At 38.1% G+C, this 18180-nt stretch overlaps 2 protein-coding genes across 7 annotated transcripts; one reads left to right on the forward strand and one right to left on the reverse strand.

The window, feature by feature from the left end:
• The first annotated feature begins 4204 nt into the window (after positions 1 to 4204).
• cbx8b (chromobox homolog 8b) lies at positions 4205 to 10333 on the forward strand. Of its 5 annotated transcripts, none has more exons than XM_028460304.1 (5): positions 4206 to 4511; positions 4622 to 4665; positions 6305 to 6438; positions 6487 to 6626; positions 9013 to 10332. In XM_028460304.1, exons 1-5 carry the CDS (start codon positions 4443 to 4445, stop codon positions 9850 to 9852), a joined length of 1227 nt encoding a protein of 408 aa, XP_028316105.1. In that variant the 5' UTR covers positions 4206 to 4442; the 3' UTR covers positions 9853 to 10332. The 5 variants fall into 5 exon arrangements, with proteins under 5 accessions (XP_028316081.1, XP_028316105.1, XP_028316091.1 ...); XM_028460290.1 differs by having other exon boundaries at positions 6305 to 6430; positions 6479 to 6626; XM_028460296.1 differs by having other exon boundaries at positions 6305 to 6383; positions 6432 to 6626.
• Positions 10334 to 11544: 1211 nt separating this feature from the next.
• On the reverse strand, positions 11545 to 17724 carry c1h17orf67 (chromosome 1 C17orf67 homolog). Of its 2 annotated transcripts, XM_028449228.1 has the most exons (5): positions 17652 to 17712; positions 17055 to 17210; positions 15213 to 15313; positions 13855 to 13973; positions 11545 to 11665 (listed from the first exon to the last, which is right to left on the reverse strand). In XM_028449228.1, the coding sequence occupies exons 2-4, from the start codon at positions 17143 to 17145 to the stop codon at positions 13857 to 13859; spliced, it is 309 nt and encodes a 102-aa protein (XP_028305029.1). In that variant the 5' UTR covers positions 17146 to 17210; positions 17652 to 17712; the 3' UTR covers positions 11545 to 11665; positions 13855 to 13856. The 2 variants fall into 2 exon arrangements, with proteins under 2 accessions (XP_028305029.1, XP_028305037.1); XM_028449236.1 differs by lacking the exon at positions 17055 to 17210 and having other exon boundaries at positions 17652 to 17724.
• Between the last annotated feature and the right edge of the window lie 456 nt (positions 17725 to 18180).

Below are 18180 nucleotides of genomic sequence, written 5' to 3' on the forward strand. Positions count from 1 at the left end.
TCAGCAAATCTACACAGTCTACACTTGCAAATATAATGAGTTGATGATTAATGTTAATGTTTTCCCTGGAATTTCTGACATGGAGAAAAGTCCTTCGGCATGCATGATTGTTGACTTTGGCCTCGAGTTCTACATGTGACTCAATAGATCATTTGAAGACAGACAGAGTGGTTGTGCATCTCCCAATAGGGTTACTGCCAGGTGCACAAACCTGTTTTATACCCATCACCCTCACCCAGGGGTGAACTGGCCACCGGGCGTTGTCCCGGTGGGCCGTCGACCCAAAGTGTGCCAGTCCAGCCCACTACAGGTTATTTGATGAGCAAGTGTTGGCAGACATGATAACAGGTGGCCAAAAATTGTCCAAAAGTGGCAAAAACATGGCAAGAAATTAATGAAAAGTGACTAAAATGGGCCAAAATCAGTTATGAGTGGCTAAACATGGGCAAAGAGGAATCAGGTGGCAATAGGTCGCTTAAATGGGCAAAATGTGGCAAAGAAAAGTGAAAAAGAGCACAAATGGAGCAAAGTGGAACAAAAAGAGGCAAAATTTAGGGAAAAGGAAACAAGTGGTATTGGGAAAAAGTTAGCTTATTAAGAAGAAAAGTGGCCAAAAAATTAAAGAAAGGACAAAAATGTGATAAAAGTCTCAAAAAGAACATGGAAAATGGACAAGAAAATAGACAATTATCGGCAAAAAGGTAGCTGAAGTCTACATTTTTTGAAAAGGGGCAAAAATGGGACATAAGAAGTTGCAAAATGGCCAAATGAAATAGGTAAAAATGGGTAGAAAACTTTCCCTCTTTTAAGGTTTTCTGGGATAATAATAATTAAAATTATGACATAAAAAGCCACATGTTGAGAATCACTGACTTAATAACGGCTACAGGAGAGAAAATGCTGCCAGGGTTGAATTTTAATCATTTTATTACAGCCACAGCTAATAATAAATCTAATTATTGAGAGCCACGCATTATTTTTATTTTGTTCCATAAATCCTTCCACATTCAGGAGAAATCGTTTCATAATTGCATAATAAACGCTCTGTGAGTAATTTATCTGCTTCTGGGCTAACCGGGAATCTGCGTCTTGCCCGGATACAAGGTAACCAATGGTGTTCGAGAAGTGTCTGCACCGCTGCACTGCTGGCCAATCGCATTCAGTGTCTGTCCCGCGTAGGCCCGCCCCCTTAGCCTGTGCCAAGGATTTCATTAAACCGCAGTGAAGAGCGCGTAACGTGGTTATAAATCGTCTCTGATTTCATGCGCTTCGTTTTCAAAACGGAGCTAGTTTTAGACCAAATGTGAACTAAGATGATGCAATAGAGAACTGAGCGGTTGGATGAAGAAATAAATAAAGTGGAGAACACATTTTCACATTTGAGGACAGTCCAGTGACTCCAATCATCATTTCGAATCTCCACAATCACCAATTTGAACTTTATGTGAATTTGATTTACAAAAAACCCAAAAACATGGTTATGATTAAATTTAGGTGTCGGCATCTGGGAAATAGAAAAACAAAAAAAAAATCCTGCTTTGATGGGAAACGCGCACAAAAGATGAATGATAAATTCCACTTCCTATGCCAGGGAATTTTTTTTTACATAAGGCAATAAAATAAGAAGACAGTCAGATGACATTTAATTGATATATTATTAATAAACCAACGTTTCCTAATTAATGCGTCCCAGTTGGGCCAAGGACTGACTTTCTCAGGCCATTTGCTAAATTAAAATTGTGAACAATTCACAGAATTTATTCTTCAGTTAAAACACAAAGAAATCTACCTACGTGGACTAATAAAGTCACCTGAACCTGTGAATGTTTGACTCGGAGGACAAATATATGAGCTGTCAAGTTATTATTGTAGGTTTTATATGAAGATTTTTTTCAACGTATTTTAGACGCAAATGATGTTAATCTCAGCACAAAACAGCTCCTATAGGCATTCCGAGAAACTGAACGCATTACCATGAGGTTTAAACCACTTTAACCCGCAATTTAACTCATTTCAATCCAACCCGTTTGGGACAAAGGAATTATTTTACATTTCCTATTTGTTATTATTTTTTTCAAATAAAAAACCGAGTTTAAATACAAGTTCAATGAAAACCGCTGTTATCATATTATTATTATTATTATTATTATTATTATTATTATTATTATTATTATTATTATTATTATTATTATTATTATTATTATTATTATTATTATTATTTTGAATTCGTCAATTTGCGGCAGATAATTAAAAAATGTCACAACCTAAGTTGTTGATAAATTACAGAATAGTTGTCAAGTTGTGGGAACTTAATTTATTATCATAATCATATAATTTCTTTGTAAAGCCGATGAAAACATAAATGTATTCATAAGCAGAAATATATCAAACATATGGTTTAAAATAGAAGGCACACCTGTCTTTCACACATCGCATCAACACTAAAAAGATGAAATTGGGTTTCTTTCTAATCGTTAGGCCTGTGTGTGTGTGTGTGTGTGTGTGTGTGTGTGTGTGTGTGTGTGTGTGTGTGTGTGTGTGTGTGTGTGTGTGTGTGTGTGTGTGTGTGTGCGTGCGTGCGTGCGTGCGTGCGTGCGTGCGTGCGTGTGTGTGAATACATTTGTGTCTAATGTTGTGGTCCAGTGTGCGTGCAGGAGAACCTGCTGACGTTTGGCATTACATTTTACATTTTGTTTTAAATTTTGTTAAAATGTTTGTAGCCATTACCGGTTCAACAAATACACGCCTGGCCTTTTTTATTTTTTTAATTTTTTTATAGAATTTTTCATTTGAATAAAGCTATAGATTTTTACATAATCCTACGGCCTTTAAATAATCAAGTACTTTGATCAACAGAACGGGGATGGTCTAGGAGAGCTTGTTTTTAAATAATAATAATAATAATAATAATAATAATAATAATAATAATACATTTACTATTGAAGTTTTTTGGCTACAAATTAAAAAATAATGGGCTTTATATTCTAGTCAACACTAACATTAACAGGGTTTGCACGTTTTAGACTAAAGCTGTAAATCATTATCTTTATGACCCTATCGCATTGACCTGAGCCAGTGTTTGCTGGCCCTTCACACATTAAAGTGGCGCAAATATACAGATTTTCTCCTAAAATAAAGCACTAAAATATAGAAGCTAAAATGACTCATGTTAAACAAAAGCGGGCATAAAATAAACGAGTGCAGAGGCAGATATTGAGGGATTATATCGAACGATCTGTGAAATGCTAATATTTGATTCATGTTTCAGGGCTTTTTGCAAATCAGGTTGAACAAATATTGGGTAAAAAAAATCATAAATATGTCGGGCTTCCATTTCAAGCTGTGGGAGATTTATTCAAAATGAAAGGAAGTAAAATAACGGTTTTTTTTTTCTCCCGTGGTGATTCATAGTCACACTGTTATGATATAAAACAAAACAGACGCCATATAATTATTAAGATAAATTATAATGTTGACTAACCTGCTGCTTAATCTTCTGTGTTTGGTGTAATCGGTTTATGGTGACGTAATTAATGAGTCAGCGCACGCACATCCTATATGGAAGCCCGTTTCTGCCACAATAAATAATTAAATAAATAAAATGAAAAAAAATCACTATGGCAAGCCATAATTATGTGTAAGTAAAGTCATAATTATGAGAAAATTATTTCTAGTGTAAATTTGCAAAGAAACATACAAAAATGTGACCAAATCAATTTGCAATAAATACTTATTTATTTACTTCTACTATTTTCTACACTACGTAGCATGTGTTGAATTCTAAGAACTGAATAAATACCCACAATATGTGTTTTGAATAAATGATTATTCAAAGTGTAATTAAGAATGGTAAATTCAGTGTCGGTAAACTGTTGCAAATGCTCAGTTTGGATCTCATAATTGTGACTTTCTTTCTCCTAATTATGACTTTACTAACTCATAATTATGACTTGCCGTGGTGATTTTATTTATTTATTATTTAGTGGCGGGAACGGGCTTCCGTATGAATGTGTTGCGGTCAACGGAAATAAAGCTGTGATCGCATCAGAAAGTGAAACACACAATAACACTGAAATACTCTGTGTGTGTGTCTCTCAACGGTTATTCAAAGACGTGAACGTGCTTTTTATTTCCACGTGCAATTTTCGCATAAATTGCGCGATCGCTTCAGTCGCTTCAGAGAAACGACGCACACAAGCCCCGCCCCTTACTTAGCAACCCGTGCACGTAGCAACGGCTGGGCCAATAGCTGCTCGTTCAAGGGTTCCACCGACTGCGGTTGCTTGGCAACGCCAAGTGGGGAAGGAAAAAAAAAACTGCACTGACGTCCGCTCTGTGCTGTGAGTATTATGGTCTGCCGAGAATTCAGAGTGGAGGAAAATATCTGCGCTGCCGAGCGTTAGCGTTTCACCGAGCTAACGGCAGCGAGCACCGGGGCCAACATGGAGCTGTCCGCCGTCGGGGAGAGAGTGTTCGCCGCCGAGTCGATCATCAAGCGGAGGATCAGGAAGGTAGGTGTCGGTGTATGTGTAGGTGTGGTGCGAGGCAGCAGCAGCAGCAGCCGCAGCAGCCGCCCTGCGTGCTAACCCAGTACTGTGCGTGTGTTTCTGATGGCACGCAGGGTCGCATCGAGTACCTGGTGAAATGGAAAGGCTGGTCTCCAAAGTAAGTACCCGCTCACACCACCCGGCCCTCCCGCTCCGGGGCTGCTACCCCCACACGGACGCACACTGGACCGAACAGGGGCGGCAGGATTAAGCTCGGAGTGCGGGGTTTATTTTAGCTCACAGGGCTAGCGACCTCACGGTGTAGCAAGCCTGGTGGTGGTGCAGTTTACTGGTGACTGACTTCCTGCACGAGCCCACAGTACACAAGCTTTTGCGCGGTGGTGCCTAACCCGTTTTTGTTTATTATTTGAACATTTTTATGATCATGTTGCATTAATTATTTTGGTTTTATTGTTGTTGGTTTTTTTTAAATTATTGTGTTTCGATCTCTCAGCGAGCACGACGCTGCCTTAGTGCAAACAGCCAATGATGTAGGGCCTTTTATCATGTCTGTTTTATGTTAAGGGTCGTAATTGGCTCCACCCAGCTTCTATTATTTATTTATTTATTTATGTATTTTGTTAGCTTAGCAGATCACATGAGCAGCGTTGCTCTGCACTGTGTTGCCTTAACGCACTCATGCCAGAAAGTTGTGGCATCAAATCCGCCTGAATAGGTATGTGCACCATATTAAAATAACATGGGATTTAAATACATTTTATAGTTTAAATCAAAGGTTCTCAACTCATGGGTGGGAACCCAAAAATGAGTGTCAGGTATTTGTTAAAACCCTTAAATCACACGTTTTCCTAATTTTTACCCCGATTTTTTTTTTTTTAAGTTTTCAGTATTTGCCTAAAAATCAAGTCATCAAAAGTAAATTTGATGATTTTTAAAAGTTTTTAGCTTCTAGATCGAAACTTCCTAAAATCGTGCACCTGTTGGCCTTTTTTTAATCACTATAATCTACTCTCATGTTGCTCTATATTCTGCATTATTTAACATTTAAACACCTTTTTATTAAATTGAACTAACAACTGCTCAAAATTATGTTAAGGTTTCATTTATTCAGACAACTTTTTTTCAGGAAATTTTATCTCCTGCCATGTTTTGACTGTCAACTGCCAGTCTTCCTCTGAGGTGATTGCTTTGGTGTAAAGAAACATAAAGAAAGCATCAAATCATGTTATGATGGCTTTCATGTGTCGCTATGGCTACTTTCTCGGGCAGGGGTGCTCAATCCTGCTCCTGGAGGGCCCCTATCCTTCATGTTTTAGATGTTTCCCTCTTCCAACACCACTGATTCAAACGGGGCCCTCGAGGGCCAGGATTGGGCACCCCTGTTCTAGGGGATAAAAGTTCCTGGAAAAAAGTTGTCCGAATAAACAAAACCTTGACATGTATTTCAAAAAAGAAATTACTGGAATTACCAACAGCTCAAATTAATCTTAGCAACCCAAGAGCTATAAGTATATGCTGTGATTTTCCATCTGTGCCTTTTACAAATAAGCTGTATTTGAAATCTCTTTACATTTACATGTAAGTTCTTATTTTTATATTCATTTTAATAAAATAATAAGATAAAAATAAGACGTTAAACTGAATCTGTTTCAAAATAATTTGATTAGCTGCAGGAAGCAGTAGCGTGAGAGGAAGTGGGTCACCAGTTAATAAGGAAACCAGTAGTTCTGTAACACACACACACACACAGTCTGTCAGCTGTGTCTTCCCATGTCTGAGCGCATGTTTGCCTGCAGGTACAGCACGTGGGAACCAGAGGAGAACATCCTGGACTCTCGACTGTTCGTAGCCTTCGAGCAGAGGTCTGTCTGTAGTCCTGTCTGTAGTCCTGTCTGTAGTCCTGTCTGTAGTCCTGTCTGTAGGCCTGTCTGTAGTCCTGTCTGTAGTCCTGTCTGTAGTCCTGTCTGTAGGCCTGTCTGTAGGCCTGTCTGTCCGAAGCATTTGTGCACTTTGCTCCTGTCACGCTCCATGTGTGTCTGTGGCTCTCACAGGGAACGTGAACGTGAGATGTACGGACCCAAGAAGAGGGGACCTAAACCCAAGACTTTTCTGCTAAAGGTATTCACCTTTACCTTGCTGCTGCAGTTATTTTTATATTTTATGCGTCTTCTACAAATAATGCAGGATTTCAAGAAACTTGCTTGTTCAATATTTGACCTAAATTTAGGGCTGATAAGTTTAGTTACATATTCAACAGAGACGTGCAACCTTTGTCACAGTGAGGGCCACAAAAATGTGATTGTCTAATCCCAACAGAAAAGAATAAGGACCAATCAGAACATGATTACAGGAACGAACAAAGGTTTTTGTGTGTTTTCGTTGTCACTTTGTGTATTGTTTTGTAAGTTTCTGTGTTTTTGGAGTCATTTTGTGAGGGCTGAAAGTCTGTTACAGAAAATAGGCCTGGGCAGCATATCGAGAGTCTAGATTTATATCTCAATTTCTGTTTTGGTGATGTAGAAAATTACAATATTGCCTATATTGATATAGTTTTATTTTATTGCTTATTTTTTTATTAAAATACTTGTTTTAGGAGTTGCTGCTTTTGCTACTTCTCATAACATGGATTTCTGAGTGCCTATTAACCCAGACCTCCTCTAAAAAAGCCACACTACAGAACTCACTCACACGTGCTGTCCCTTAGAGGAGAAAAGGCCAAAAGTGGCACTTATTGTGCAGCTGTTTGTTAATAAATGTGCCTGTGTGATGTTTTTCATCGTCAAATTTAACCCAGAATTGTCTCTCTGACAAGACTTTATTGAGTTAAAACATCAAGTTTTATATTGTATATTGCCAATTTGAGAAAAAACTATCGACATGAGTTTTGGTCCATATTGCTCAGCCCTACTTAGACAAAGTTTAAAGGGATTCAGTGCTATAAGAAATGTACCTTTTTATTTTTATTTTATTTTTTATGTTGATTACTACAGTCTCACACAAGGGCACAATAATTACCATGAACAGGGTCAAAGATTGTAGATTTAAAAACAAGATTAAGAATCTACTCATTTGTCAAATAAAACACTTTAAATACAATAATCAGAGGAGCAAACTCATCTAAACCGGATTAACAAGTAATAACGCTCCCTTTTCTCAAGTCAAGCTGACATTATAATGACAACTATTACAAACATGATTGTGATTAAAGGTTTGCTGCTTTGTGGAGAGTCGTATTCGTCCTGCTTCTCCTCAATATTAAGACCACCTGTCTTCTTATGCACAACAAACTGCAATGTGCACAGATAACCTTGCATAGCTCAGTGTTTAATGACGACATGCTGAATGTTGCCTGATGTCTCACCCGCAAGACGAAGATTAACAGATGTATTCACTAAAGCGTCCAATCAGGCCTGCAGAAGGATTTGTGTAGGGAGGGAAAACAGAGATTTGGTTTAACATGTTTTTGTTGTTTGCCTTTTTTTCACTTATAGATTTCCGAATCTCAAAAATCTAACCAACCAACAAAACTTGGTGTCGCTTTTCTTCCTGCGATTGATTATTCTATTGTAATTAATGTTGTAAATATGAAACAAATCCCTCCAAATGTGTTTTGGGAAGGAATTTGTTAAATATGTTTTTTTTTTTTTCTTCTTCTCCCTTTCTGCCTGTTTGTTGTTCCTGTTTTTTATTTATTATTTTTATTTTATATTGCAACATATAAAACACAATGAAAACAATATATACACAGACATAAAACAGTACATGTACAGCATAGTGAGACAATAGATGAGGAGTGGATATCTACAAATTTACACCTTGTGTGTGGGAAAGGAAAAATAAATGAGTGAGATCCCAATAATTTAAAATGGTGTCATGGAACATTAAAAGAAATGGCCGATGGGTTGATTCTCTTGGTTCTCAAAACTTTTAGGTTCAAGTTCCCCCTTTTTCTTATTTCTGAATCCAAAAACCCCCTTTGTTCGACTACAACATTTTGCTCAGATGGAATGAATGAGTGATAACGCACAAATAATCTAGTTTCATAAATAAGTGGAATGAAACAGTGTAGTGCCTTCTGAATAGTTTTATTTGTCCAGTTTTTATCATTTCCCATCGTCTCTGTTCAGTTCATGTTGTCATCAAGATCATTTCCAACATTATTATTGATGATCATTTTTTACTTAAAATAAATATTATAAAACTCCATGTTTTTAATGCTTTAATTTGTTACTTTTCCACTATTTCTCTGAAGTATCCCCTATAGTGCAATCACGCACTTTGAGGGGTACACGTACCCCCATTTGAGAAACACTGCTCTAGAAAGTGTTGTTGGAGATGTAGTCAATATGTTTTTCCATTGTGAGATAATAATATTAGCTATGAATTTCCAGTTTATGAGAATAGTTATTTTTGGTGAAAGTTGTTCCATTTAAACAGTGAAAGGTGCCTCTGATCATTCATTAATGTATTTATCTGTTTGTTTGATCCCTCTCTGGTGCGTAAGGCTGAAGCCAAAGTAAAAGCGAGGTCTTATGAGTTCAGGAGCGACACAGTGCGAGGGATGCACGTCAGCTACCCGACCCCGGAGCCGGTGGTCACTCCTCGGGCCAGAGAAGGCCTTCGAGCCATCGTGCCCACCATCTTTCCTCCCAGCGCTGTCAACCGAGGGGAAAGCGCCCTGGTCCGGGCACCGGAGTGGAGTCCACGTGGACACTCGCAGTCTCCTTACCGATCCAGCTCGGACGAACGTATCCACGTTCCCAAAAAGAGGGGCCCGAAGCCCAAGCCCCGCAACAGCCCCACGGCATCCTCGGAGCAAGGCGGCCCCAAGCTCCACCAGGAGGAGGAGGAGGAAGAGGAGGAGGCGAGGCCGGCCAAGTTTATCCATCACAGACACCCTGAGAATCACGGCTACAGCCACAAACACCACCACCATCATCCCCATCATCACCATCGCCTCACACTCAGCCGGGGATTGTCAGCTGGGAGCCCCTACAAGCAGCTGTACGCTCAGCGAGGCCTGAGTCTTCACAGGACAGACCCTCCTCAGCCTCACAGGACGAAGAGCAGCGGCGTCCTCCTCGCTCCCGCCCATTTCCAACATCGCTCCAGTCTGACTCCGACTCGCCCGGCCCAACCACCCCCACCACCCCCCATGGAGAAGCCCTACTTCCTGGACCGGCAGTCGCCGAGCCGCCTCGACGAGCATCTAGACGAAGTGACGTGGCGACCGTCGCTAGGCAATGTGGAGAAGGTCCTGGTGACGGACGTGACCACCAACTTCCTGACCGTCACCATCAAAGAGAGCAGCACCTCAAAAGGTTTCTTCAAAGAGAAAAGTTGATGGTGTGCCGAGCTCGGAAGTGAAAAAAATTAGCGCACACTTTTGTATGTATATGTATAAATGTATAAAAATGTTGATTTTTATTTAATGTAGTGACCAAATCAAATGAAGTCCATTTCAAACCACAAGCCTGTGAATTTTTTGTACATTTACGACAAACTGAAACCAATCCTTTTCAAATCTGAGGCATGGATTAAAATCCTCTGACCTTTGACCTGATCAGACTTACAATCCTTGTTTGGTTCATTTATGGTCATTTAATAAAAATAAAAAAAAACAACCTCAAGCACTTTGTTCAAAGAAAGTATAGAAAAAAGTATTAAAATTGTGTTTGTGTTGTGTTCAAAGACTAAGTCTGATCTCTGACATTTCCAATCCAAATGAACTTAAAAAGTTTTCCTTCCCAGAGTGTATTTAACAGCATTTGATCTGTTAACATATTTTTGGCATTTTCATAGAGATATTTCACGCTTTGATGTAACATAATTTAAAGAAGAAAAAAAAAAAAAAAGACATGATGCTGTCAGTTGCTTTTTAGAGCTTTCCATTAAAAAGAACCTGATTTTTCTCACCGTGGTGTGTTCATGGTCTCTTTTTTTATTAAACTTCATTTTGCTTGCTCGTAATTACTGACCAACCTTTCTCTGTCTTCAATGTTTTTAACTTGTAACAAGTGTCGTTTTTTATTTGATAAAACAAAGAATTGAAGGTAAAAGCACGAGTAGCTGAAGGCCTCGAGCGCAGCAGGCCGCGGTCCCCGCCGCCGCGTGTCAATACGACACAAATAATAAACCCATTATTACATTAATTTATTCTCCAGCTTTAGTTAGTTACTCTATTTGTTTTTACATGTGAAAGTCCTTTAATTTAAAGCCAAAATACACAAAAACACTATAAAAATGCGGCAGAGCCTATACACTTTAATGTGAATATAAATCAACATTTATACTTTTACACTACTACTTATATTATTATTATTATTTGGCTGGTTTACCGCGGAATATATTAAAACTCAAACTAATATCCGTGTGCGTAAAATCTGGTTTGACGCACAGCGTGTCCAAACGGTCTGTCGACGCATTCAAATTTTAAAGAAGTGATACAAACTACATATCACATTTATATTTATTTGCATGACATTTATATTTGGACCGCGTTTGAGCGCTTTGTCTCTTAGACTGATACAAAACTTACATGAAATAACGTAGAAAAGTGTTTCGGCGCGTTTATTTTTGCGCATACTGCAAGAAAACCTTCAAAAATAGACATGTGGATAAAGAATGATGGTTTAACCTTAAGGGTGACGATGTGACGTATTTTTAAATCAATAGAGGCGTGCGCGCAAAAAGTTGCAGGATGATTTAGATTCAGTTACATTGATGAGAATTAAATAATAATAATAGGTCAATAAATAAAGTAGCAATGCTCCCTTTAATCGTAAAGAAATCCTGTTTTTCCTCTCGATTCAAAACGTTTGTAGCTGCGCGCGCACACAGCAATTCTACCTTTTTACCCATGATATATATCTGATCTTATTTAGTTTAGTTCTGAACAATGCAACTAATCCAACTGTACCATAAAGGCCGAGCGCGTAAATCCACTGGAGTTTTCCTCTGCATTTCCCAGTCAATGTGCTTTTATCTTCCTCTGAACCAATGAATTTAAGATAAATGAACTGACAACATACAGGCACAACATGAGGACATTATTTATTGTTTTTTTAATATAATCACTGTTCTTGACTTATTATGTAACAGCTGAGACACTCGTCATCGGTTTCACTGCTGCCCATTGGTTCCCTTCTGGTCATTTTCTGTAGAAAAACAGCAAAAGAAACATTCCAATGGAAAAATGTCGTTTTAGCAATATGATAAAATGGTAAAATATTTCAGCAGGTACAGCTAAAGTGTAAAAAAAATAAATAAAAAAAATGGAGAAAGGAACAAAGCTCACTTTTATTTTGAAAATTAAATAAAAGGCCGTTTTTCAATCAAAGTGATCTGCAGAGCTGTAAATATTACAGATATTTCCTACTCAAATAGAAGTACTGTTACTTCATTGAAATGAACTGAAGTACAAGTAAGTTATACATGACGAGTAAAAAATAGCTCAATTAAATAGTACTCAAAGTAAAAGTTAGTTACATTCACCTCCACATTTATTGACAGTAAACATCTCATGTTTAAACATAAAAAGGAAGAGCTGAAATCTTACACAATTGGAACTAAATTTATTTTCCACAAAGGAATCTATAAAATAAAATGTTTGTAAAAGTGTACAAATATTTTTTAAAGAAAATAACACCAACAAATTCCATTCTTTTGAAACGTAAAACAAGTACAAGTAAAATGATTTAGAAACACTCAAAACAATACAAAAAAGCAACTCAATTACAATAACGTGAGCACTTGTAAACTCTTTCAGGAATCAGCCAAGTAACAAGAATTACACAAATGCTCAAAACATAAGCCTCTGAAGGTGTGCTGTGGTATCTGGAAACAAGATGTTAGCGCCTAAAATCTTTAAGGCAGTGGCTATCCGTATGTTTGCCGTAACAATATACCGACATTCTATCCGTACGAAGCGCCCCTCATTGGCCAGTTTAGGTCACGTGACTAAGACTAAGCCTAACCGTAAACCTAAACCTAACCTTAACCCTAAGACGCTACGTACGTGTACTTTGGTAACCGTACCAATAGCACCGGGGATTGTTCGTACGACAACCGTACAAATAGACACTTTCAATCTGTAAGGTCCACTTGTCTTTACTTAAGTCATTTTACCCAGTAGGATTTTTGGGGTGTAACAGTATAGCCTATATAAGCGTCCAAAGTAAAATAGAAAGGAACCAATGAGAAACGAGCACAAGGTCAGCTGACGGCAGATCGTTTGTTCTTTTCCATCGACTCCATGACATTCATGCAGATAAAAGTGATCCAAATACATCCTGAAAGTAAACACGTGCAAACTGCTTTGGATGGTATAAACATAAAATAATAACACAACTTACACCATCTTTATTTTAATAAGGGCCCTGACCACTAACTATGACATCATCAGTATGAGTCATTTCCCCTGTCAGAGGTCACGTGACACTTGTCTCCCTCACATGTTACACCTGATAAAGAAGCTGCCAAACGTAAGTCCCTGAGGGCTGCTGTCCTGCACGTTTTGGATGTTTCTCTGCTTCAACCCAGTGTGTGTGCAGAGTTAATGGTGCAGGTGTGAAAGGTAGGCTATTGGTCTGATATCTTATTAGATGCTACATGCTAAGCTAACCCCAACATGTGGGACTGGTCTATTGAGTTCCTTTACATTGTAAAAAGTCATTTTTAGAAGAGACACTGGTTATTATTTTTTCGCTTTAGATAAACAGTTTTACACTTTTTGGATTAGTCTTGAGTATTTATTTTTTTGGCGACCTTTTACTTTTACATCTTACTTTTTAAAACAAATATCTGAACTTTCTACTCCTTCCCTTTCATAAATGAGCTTGTTACTTTTAAGACCTTTGACGATGACGCCACAACGTAAAAAGACGAAACATTTTGGTAGTTTGAGCTTTTTTTTCTTCTGTTAGGCAGGTCCCTTAGTTTTATGGTCAACATTTTCAAGTTATTAAAAATGTTCTGGGTTTAAGTGATCATTTGCACATTTTTTTTCCTCTTTTTTTCTTGACACATTAAATTTACAAATTTTTATTTATTTTGAATCCTAAATTCTCCAGTTGTCCAACATATTTAACTTGTTTCCATGAACCAGTATTCTACAAGTTCCTAAAAAAAAAAAAGATATTGAATTTGCTGGACTAAAAACCCTGTCTTAATATTGAAGGGACATTTATTTGACTTTTTTTTTTACTTTTACTCAAGAAAAGAAGCAATTTCAATAATTTTACTTTTACCAGAGTATTTTTTTATTTATTTATGAAAGTATCTATACTTTTACTGAAGAGGAGTACTTTTGCCACCTCTGTTAGAACGTGCGTGACCAATGTGTCACCTTCAGACAGGATAGCCATAGTTCCTGTCACAGCGTGGGTAGCAGTGAGGGTTCAGCCAGTGCTCCATGTTGGTCTCCTGGGCCCTTTGATCCAGAGCCTGCATGTGGATCAAATGTTCCTGCAGAACAGAGACATGGAAATAGAAAATCATCCACAGTGTAGATCAGTGGTGTCAAACTAATTTAAGTTCAGGGGCCAAATACGGACCAGTTTGATCTTTAGTAGGCCTCAGATTGTAGGTGGGAAAAAGAGCAACTTTAAGAATAACGTGCCCTAGATTGCACCTCTACGAATAAATGAGTACTGTACAACAGTTCATGCATGATCTTCACTTAGGTTTCCCTGATTTGGGGAATTTGGGCACATTTTGTAGAATAATTTAAGGAAAATTGCAAGATTTTGGAAAAATTGAGAGTTAAAAATGACTGAGCTCTGCAAATATTGTGGCGTTAATTTATTGAGATATCTACAACTAAATTAGTTGGTCATTTACAAAATGTTTTTTTTATTTCATCGAGCAGGCCGAATTTGATTCCCTCAAGGGCCAGATTTGGCCCCCAGGCCTTGAGTTTGACAAATGTGTTGTAGATCGTACAAAAAATAACAATATATTGGTATGAGTTTTGCCTTTGGATCACTCTTCAACAGTAGCAAGAAAATAAACCAAGTTTTTATCAAATTTAAAAGGGAAACAAACAAAACATTTAAAGGGGACTTTTGCAGAGCACAACACCTTAAAATATATATTTAGTTGTGAATTAAGGTGCATGTGCCAACATTTTCTGCTTGTAGAACAGTATATATGTTCTTTTTCATTTGGTAACTAATGCATTTCTTTCCATTTTAAAAATGCTTTTTATTTTTATTTTATGGTAATATTTTTACCCTCCGATGTAAGTTAGCAATAAAATATAATTGCCTTTCCAAAAAAAGTCTCATTTCAAGTGAAATATTTCACACTATTTTAATGAAAATCAATTTAAATTTTCATTAATTTTAGTTCTCTATTTGTATACCACCTCTATTTCTACTTTAATGTACAGAGCAAAACTTTTAATTTAATTTAATTTTTAGCAAATAATAGCCAAGCTATAGACAAATTATGAAGGAATATTGCAGTTTTAGTACATACTTAAAAAGATTATTGTTTTTTTTTTTTTTTATTAAGTAAACTCAGTATTTACCTTCACGTAAGGAACATTTTGTACTTATTTCTCCATTTCAATATGCTTTTATTACACTTCATGTTAAATTGTTGCATGGATCTCTTCATTTTATTCAATTAATTATAAAAAATCAGTTGTTCTTATTGTGGCTTCGTGTTTGATATGAACGTGTAATTGTCATCTTTTTTCACCCTCATGGGCTCATCCGGGTGTCCAGGCTTCACTGGCCTCTCCTGCCTCCTACTGCGAAGCAGCTGCTTAGCAAAGCTCTCCTTAATGATGGGGTTTGAATCTGAAAAACAAAAAGAGTTCAAGTATCACGCTGGCCTCTGATTTCCTTCCTCCTGCACGTGGTCGTTATTTCATGAAAAAATGAAATGCGCATTTATTTTATTAAAAAAATGCCTTAAAAGTCCTTTTTTTTTTTTTTTCTTTATTCGGTTTGTTTTCATAGTCAATTTGTTTTTAGTATTTTAGGAGTCAATTTAGTGTATTCTAATCTTGTCATGTATTTCTGTGGTCGAGTTGTGTGTTTTTGGAGTAAAGTTGGTGCATTTTTCTGTCATCTCGTGGGTTTTTGCAGTCAGTTTACTTTGGGGGGGCCGCACAAAATTTACACGCGGCTGCATGTGATCCCAGGGGCCGCCGGTTGCACATAACTGATCTACCACAGATGGTTCAGTGATTTAGTTCTTCAGCTGTTTATTTCTGGTAGTTCACAGAAGAGGACAGCATTCCTATGACTGAGCTGTGTTCAGGGGAGTGTGTTTACTCCAGGGGAGCTGCTCACACACACACACACACACAGCAGAGTGAGGCCGTGCGTGCGTGTGTGTGTGTGTGCTCGGCACAGAGAGGGTGTTTTGAGGGAAAGTAACAAAGTGTCTATTCATCTTCCTCCTCACTCCCACAGGAGGATGTGTGCAGGCGACCCCTGCAGTCATGGTGGGACGGTGGAGGGAAAGATGGAGAGTCCAGTCAATGAAAAATACAAATAGAAAACAAAGCCTGGTGTTCACACGGACATTAAAGCTGCTGGAGGCGATCATTTTTTAATCTGATAAAGAAATAGGTGCTTGATCTCCACTGTAAACACTCTCCTATTGACATTGTCGCTATAGGTTTGGTGCATTGCATTGTGGTATGTGGAGTCCGATACTTGGATGCTAGAAGCATTTTTACTTCATTCTTGTAGTGATTTCTTGTGTTTCTTCACCAGAAAAGAAGAACAGCGATTGGTTTGACACCATTTTCTTTAAATTCTAGTTTGTCACCAGTAGTCCCAGTGATATCATCCGTCTCACTCCATCCGACATTCAATATCAGTTGGATTCTGATCTTTGGATGTACAGCAAGACAAGGCAAATATATTTAAGTAGTGCATGTCATACACAAAGCCATTCAATGTGCTTTACACGACTAAAAAGTGCAACAGAAAACATTTAACAGCTTAAAAATCAATAAGTGCATTAAAATCAGCCGTAAACACATTAATTCAACTGTAATATGATAAAAAAAAAGTGTCTTTAACTTGGATTTAAAAATGTTCACATTAAATGCTGCAGCGTGTTTGCTGCTTTTAGCCACTTTAAACTAAAACACACTGTGAACTCTGGGCTCCACTATCTGACCTGTGTCCGTAGATCTGAGAGACCTGCTGGGTTCATACCTGACTAACATCTCACTGATGTGTTCTGGACCAAACCCAGATTTATACACCAGCAGCAGAACTTTAAAGTAAGTCCCAAAATAAACATCAATCATTGTTTTGCTGCAACTTTCCGTGAAAACACACACACACACACACAAATCACTCACCTGACACACACATACAGAGAGGACTGGGGGTGTACACACACACACACACACACACACACACACACACACACACACACACACACACACACACACACACACACACACACACAGGAGCCCTGACACACAGACAGAGAACTAAGGACTAAAGCAACAGAAGTGAGAAAGTCAAACTCAAACCCACTAAAGAAATATAAAACATGCGTGAGAAAACTAACGGTGAAGAAGAAGAAAAATGATGAAGTCATGGTTGGACACCCCTGCAAGCAGCAGCTGTGGAATCTGGCAGCTCACAGTGACGTGGCACATTGCTTAAGAAGACCCTTCACCCACTCATCAGGAACGTGCTCGCCAGCTTGACTTGTCAACTTTTTCTTGAAGAAAGTGTAAAGAATTGTTTAAATCAAATAGCAGGGATTTACACTTTTAGTCTGTGTATGAGTAAAATTGAATTTAAACCATCATCAGGCATTGGTTAAATTAGTTTTTGAGAGTTTAATTCAACCCTCAGCACGGAAACCCTGTTCACTGCCTCCGTTATTCTCTTCCATAAACATTTAAATTCCAGTTTTCACACTTCTGAAGAGCACATGCTGTTTTTTTTATTTTCTTACCGATGTTTGTTAAACTTCAGTGGGCGGGGCCTCTGAACCTGGAATATTTGAAAGTAACACCCGATCATATGCTGGCATTGGTCAAATACGATTGTTTCCTAAATCACACGTTGGTCCTGTCGTACGACACAATGTGAACTCAGATTTACACCCGTTTACACGCACGGTTGATAAATGAGGGCCTAGCAGTGTGTTCCATACCTGTGACTGCAGTCAACAGAACCAGGCAGAGCAAAACCACCTCCAGCCTCTTCATCTTCATGGCCTTCACTGATCTGAGGGTCTGAGCTGAGGCAGAGGTTCAGTCTCCTCCTCCATCACCTCCCCCACAACCTGTCACCACTCTGAGAATCCACTGTTGTTAAACACACCGACTTTGTTCTGTGTGTTTCAGCTTCTGGAACAGGAGCAGACATTGAAGGGGACGTAACCCCCCCAAACGTATAGAGTGAGAAGGACATCATATGGTCGTCTCCCACCAGTATAAAGCAATCAACTATTTGATATTTTTAATTTTACAGATAATTGCCTGCATATAATTATTGCATCTGCTCGAGCAGAACTCATTTTAGTTCAGTGGCCAAATGCGGACCAGCTTAAAGCTGCAATATGTAACTTTTTTTTGGCATCATTAGGTCAAAAAATCCATAATCATCTTTGAGCATATTGTAATCAAAGTGTTCTGAGTAAACAGTGAATCTCATCTCCTTCTCCTGACTCTGTTAAATGA

Source organism: Gouania willdenowi, chromosome 1 (genome assembly GCF_900634775.1).
Source record: "Gouania willdenowi chromosome 1, fGouWil2.1, whole genome shotgun sequence".
In the NCBI taxonomy this organism is placed as follows: domain Eukaryota; kingdom Metazoa; phylum Chordata; class Actinopteri; order Blenniiformes; family Gobiesocidae; genus Gouania; species Gouania willdenowi.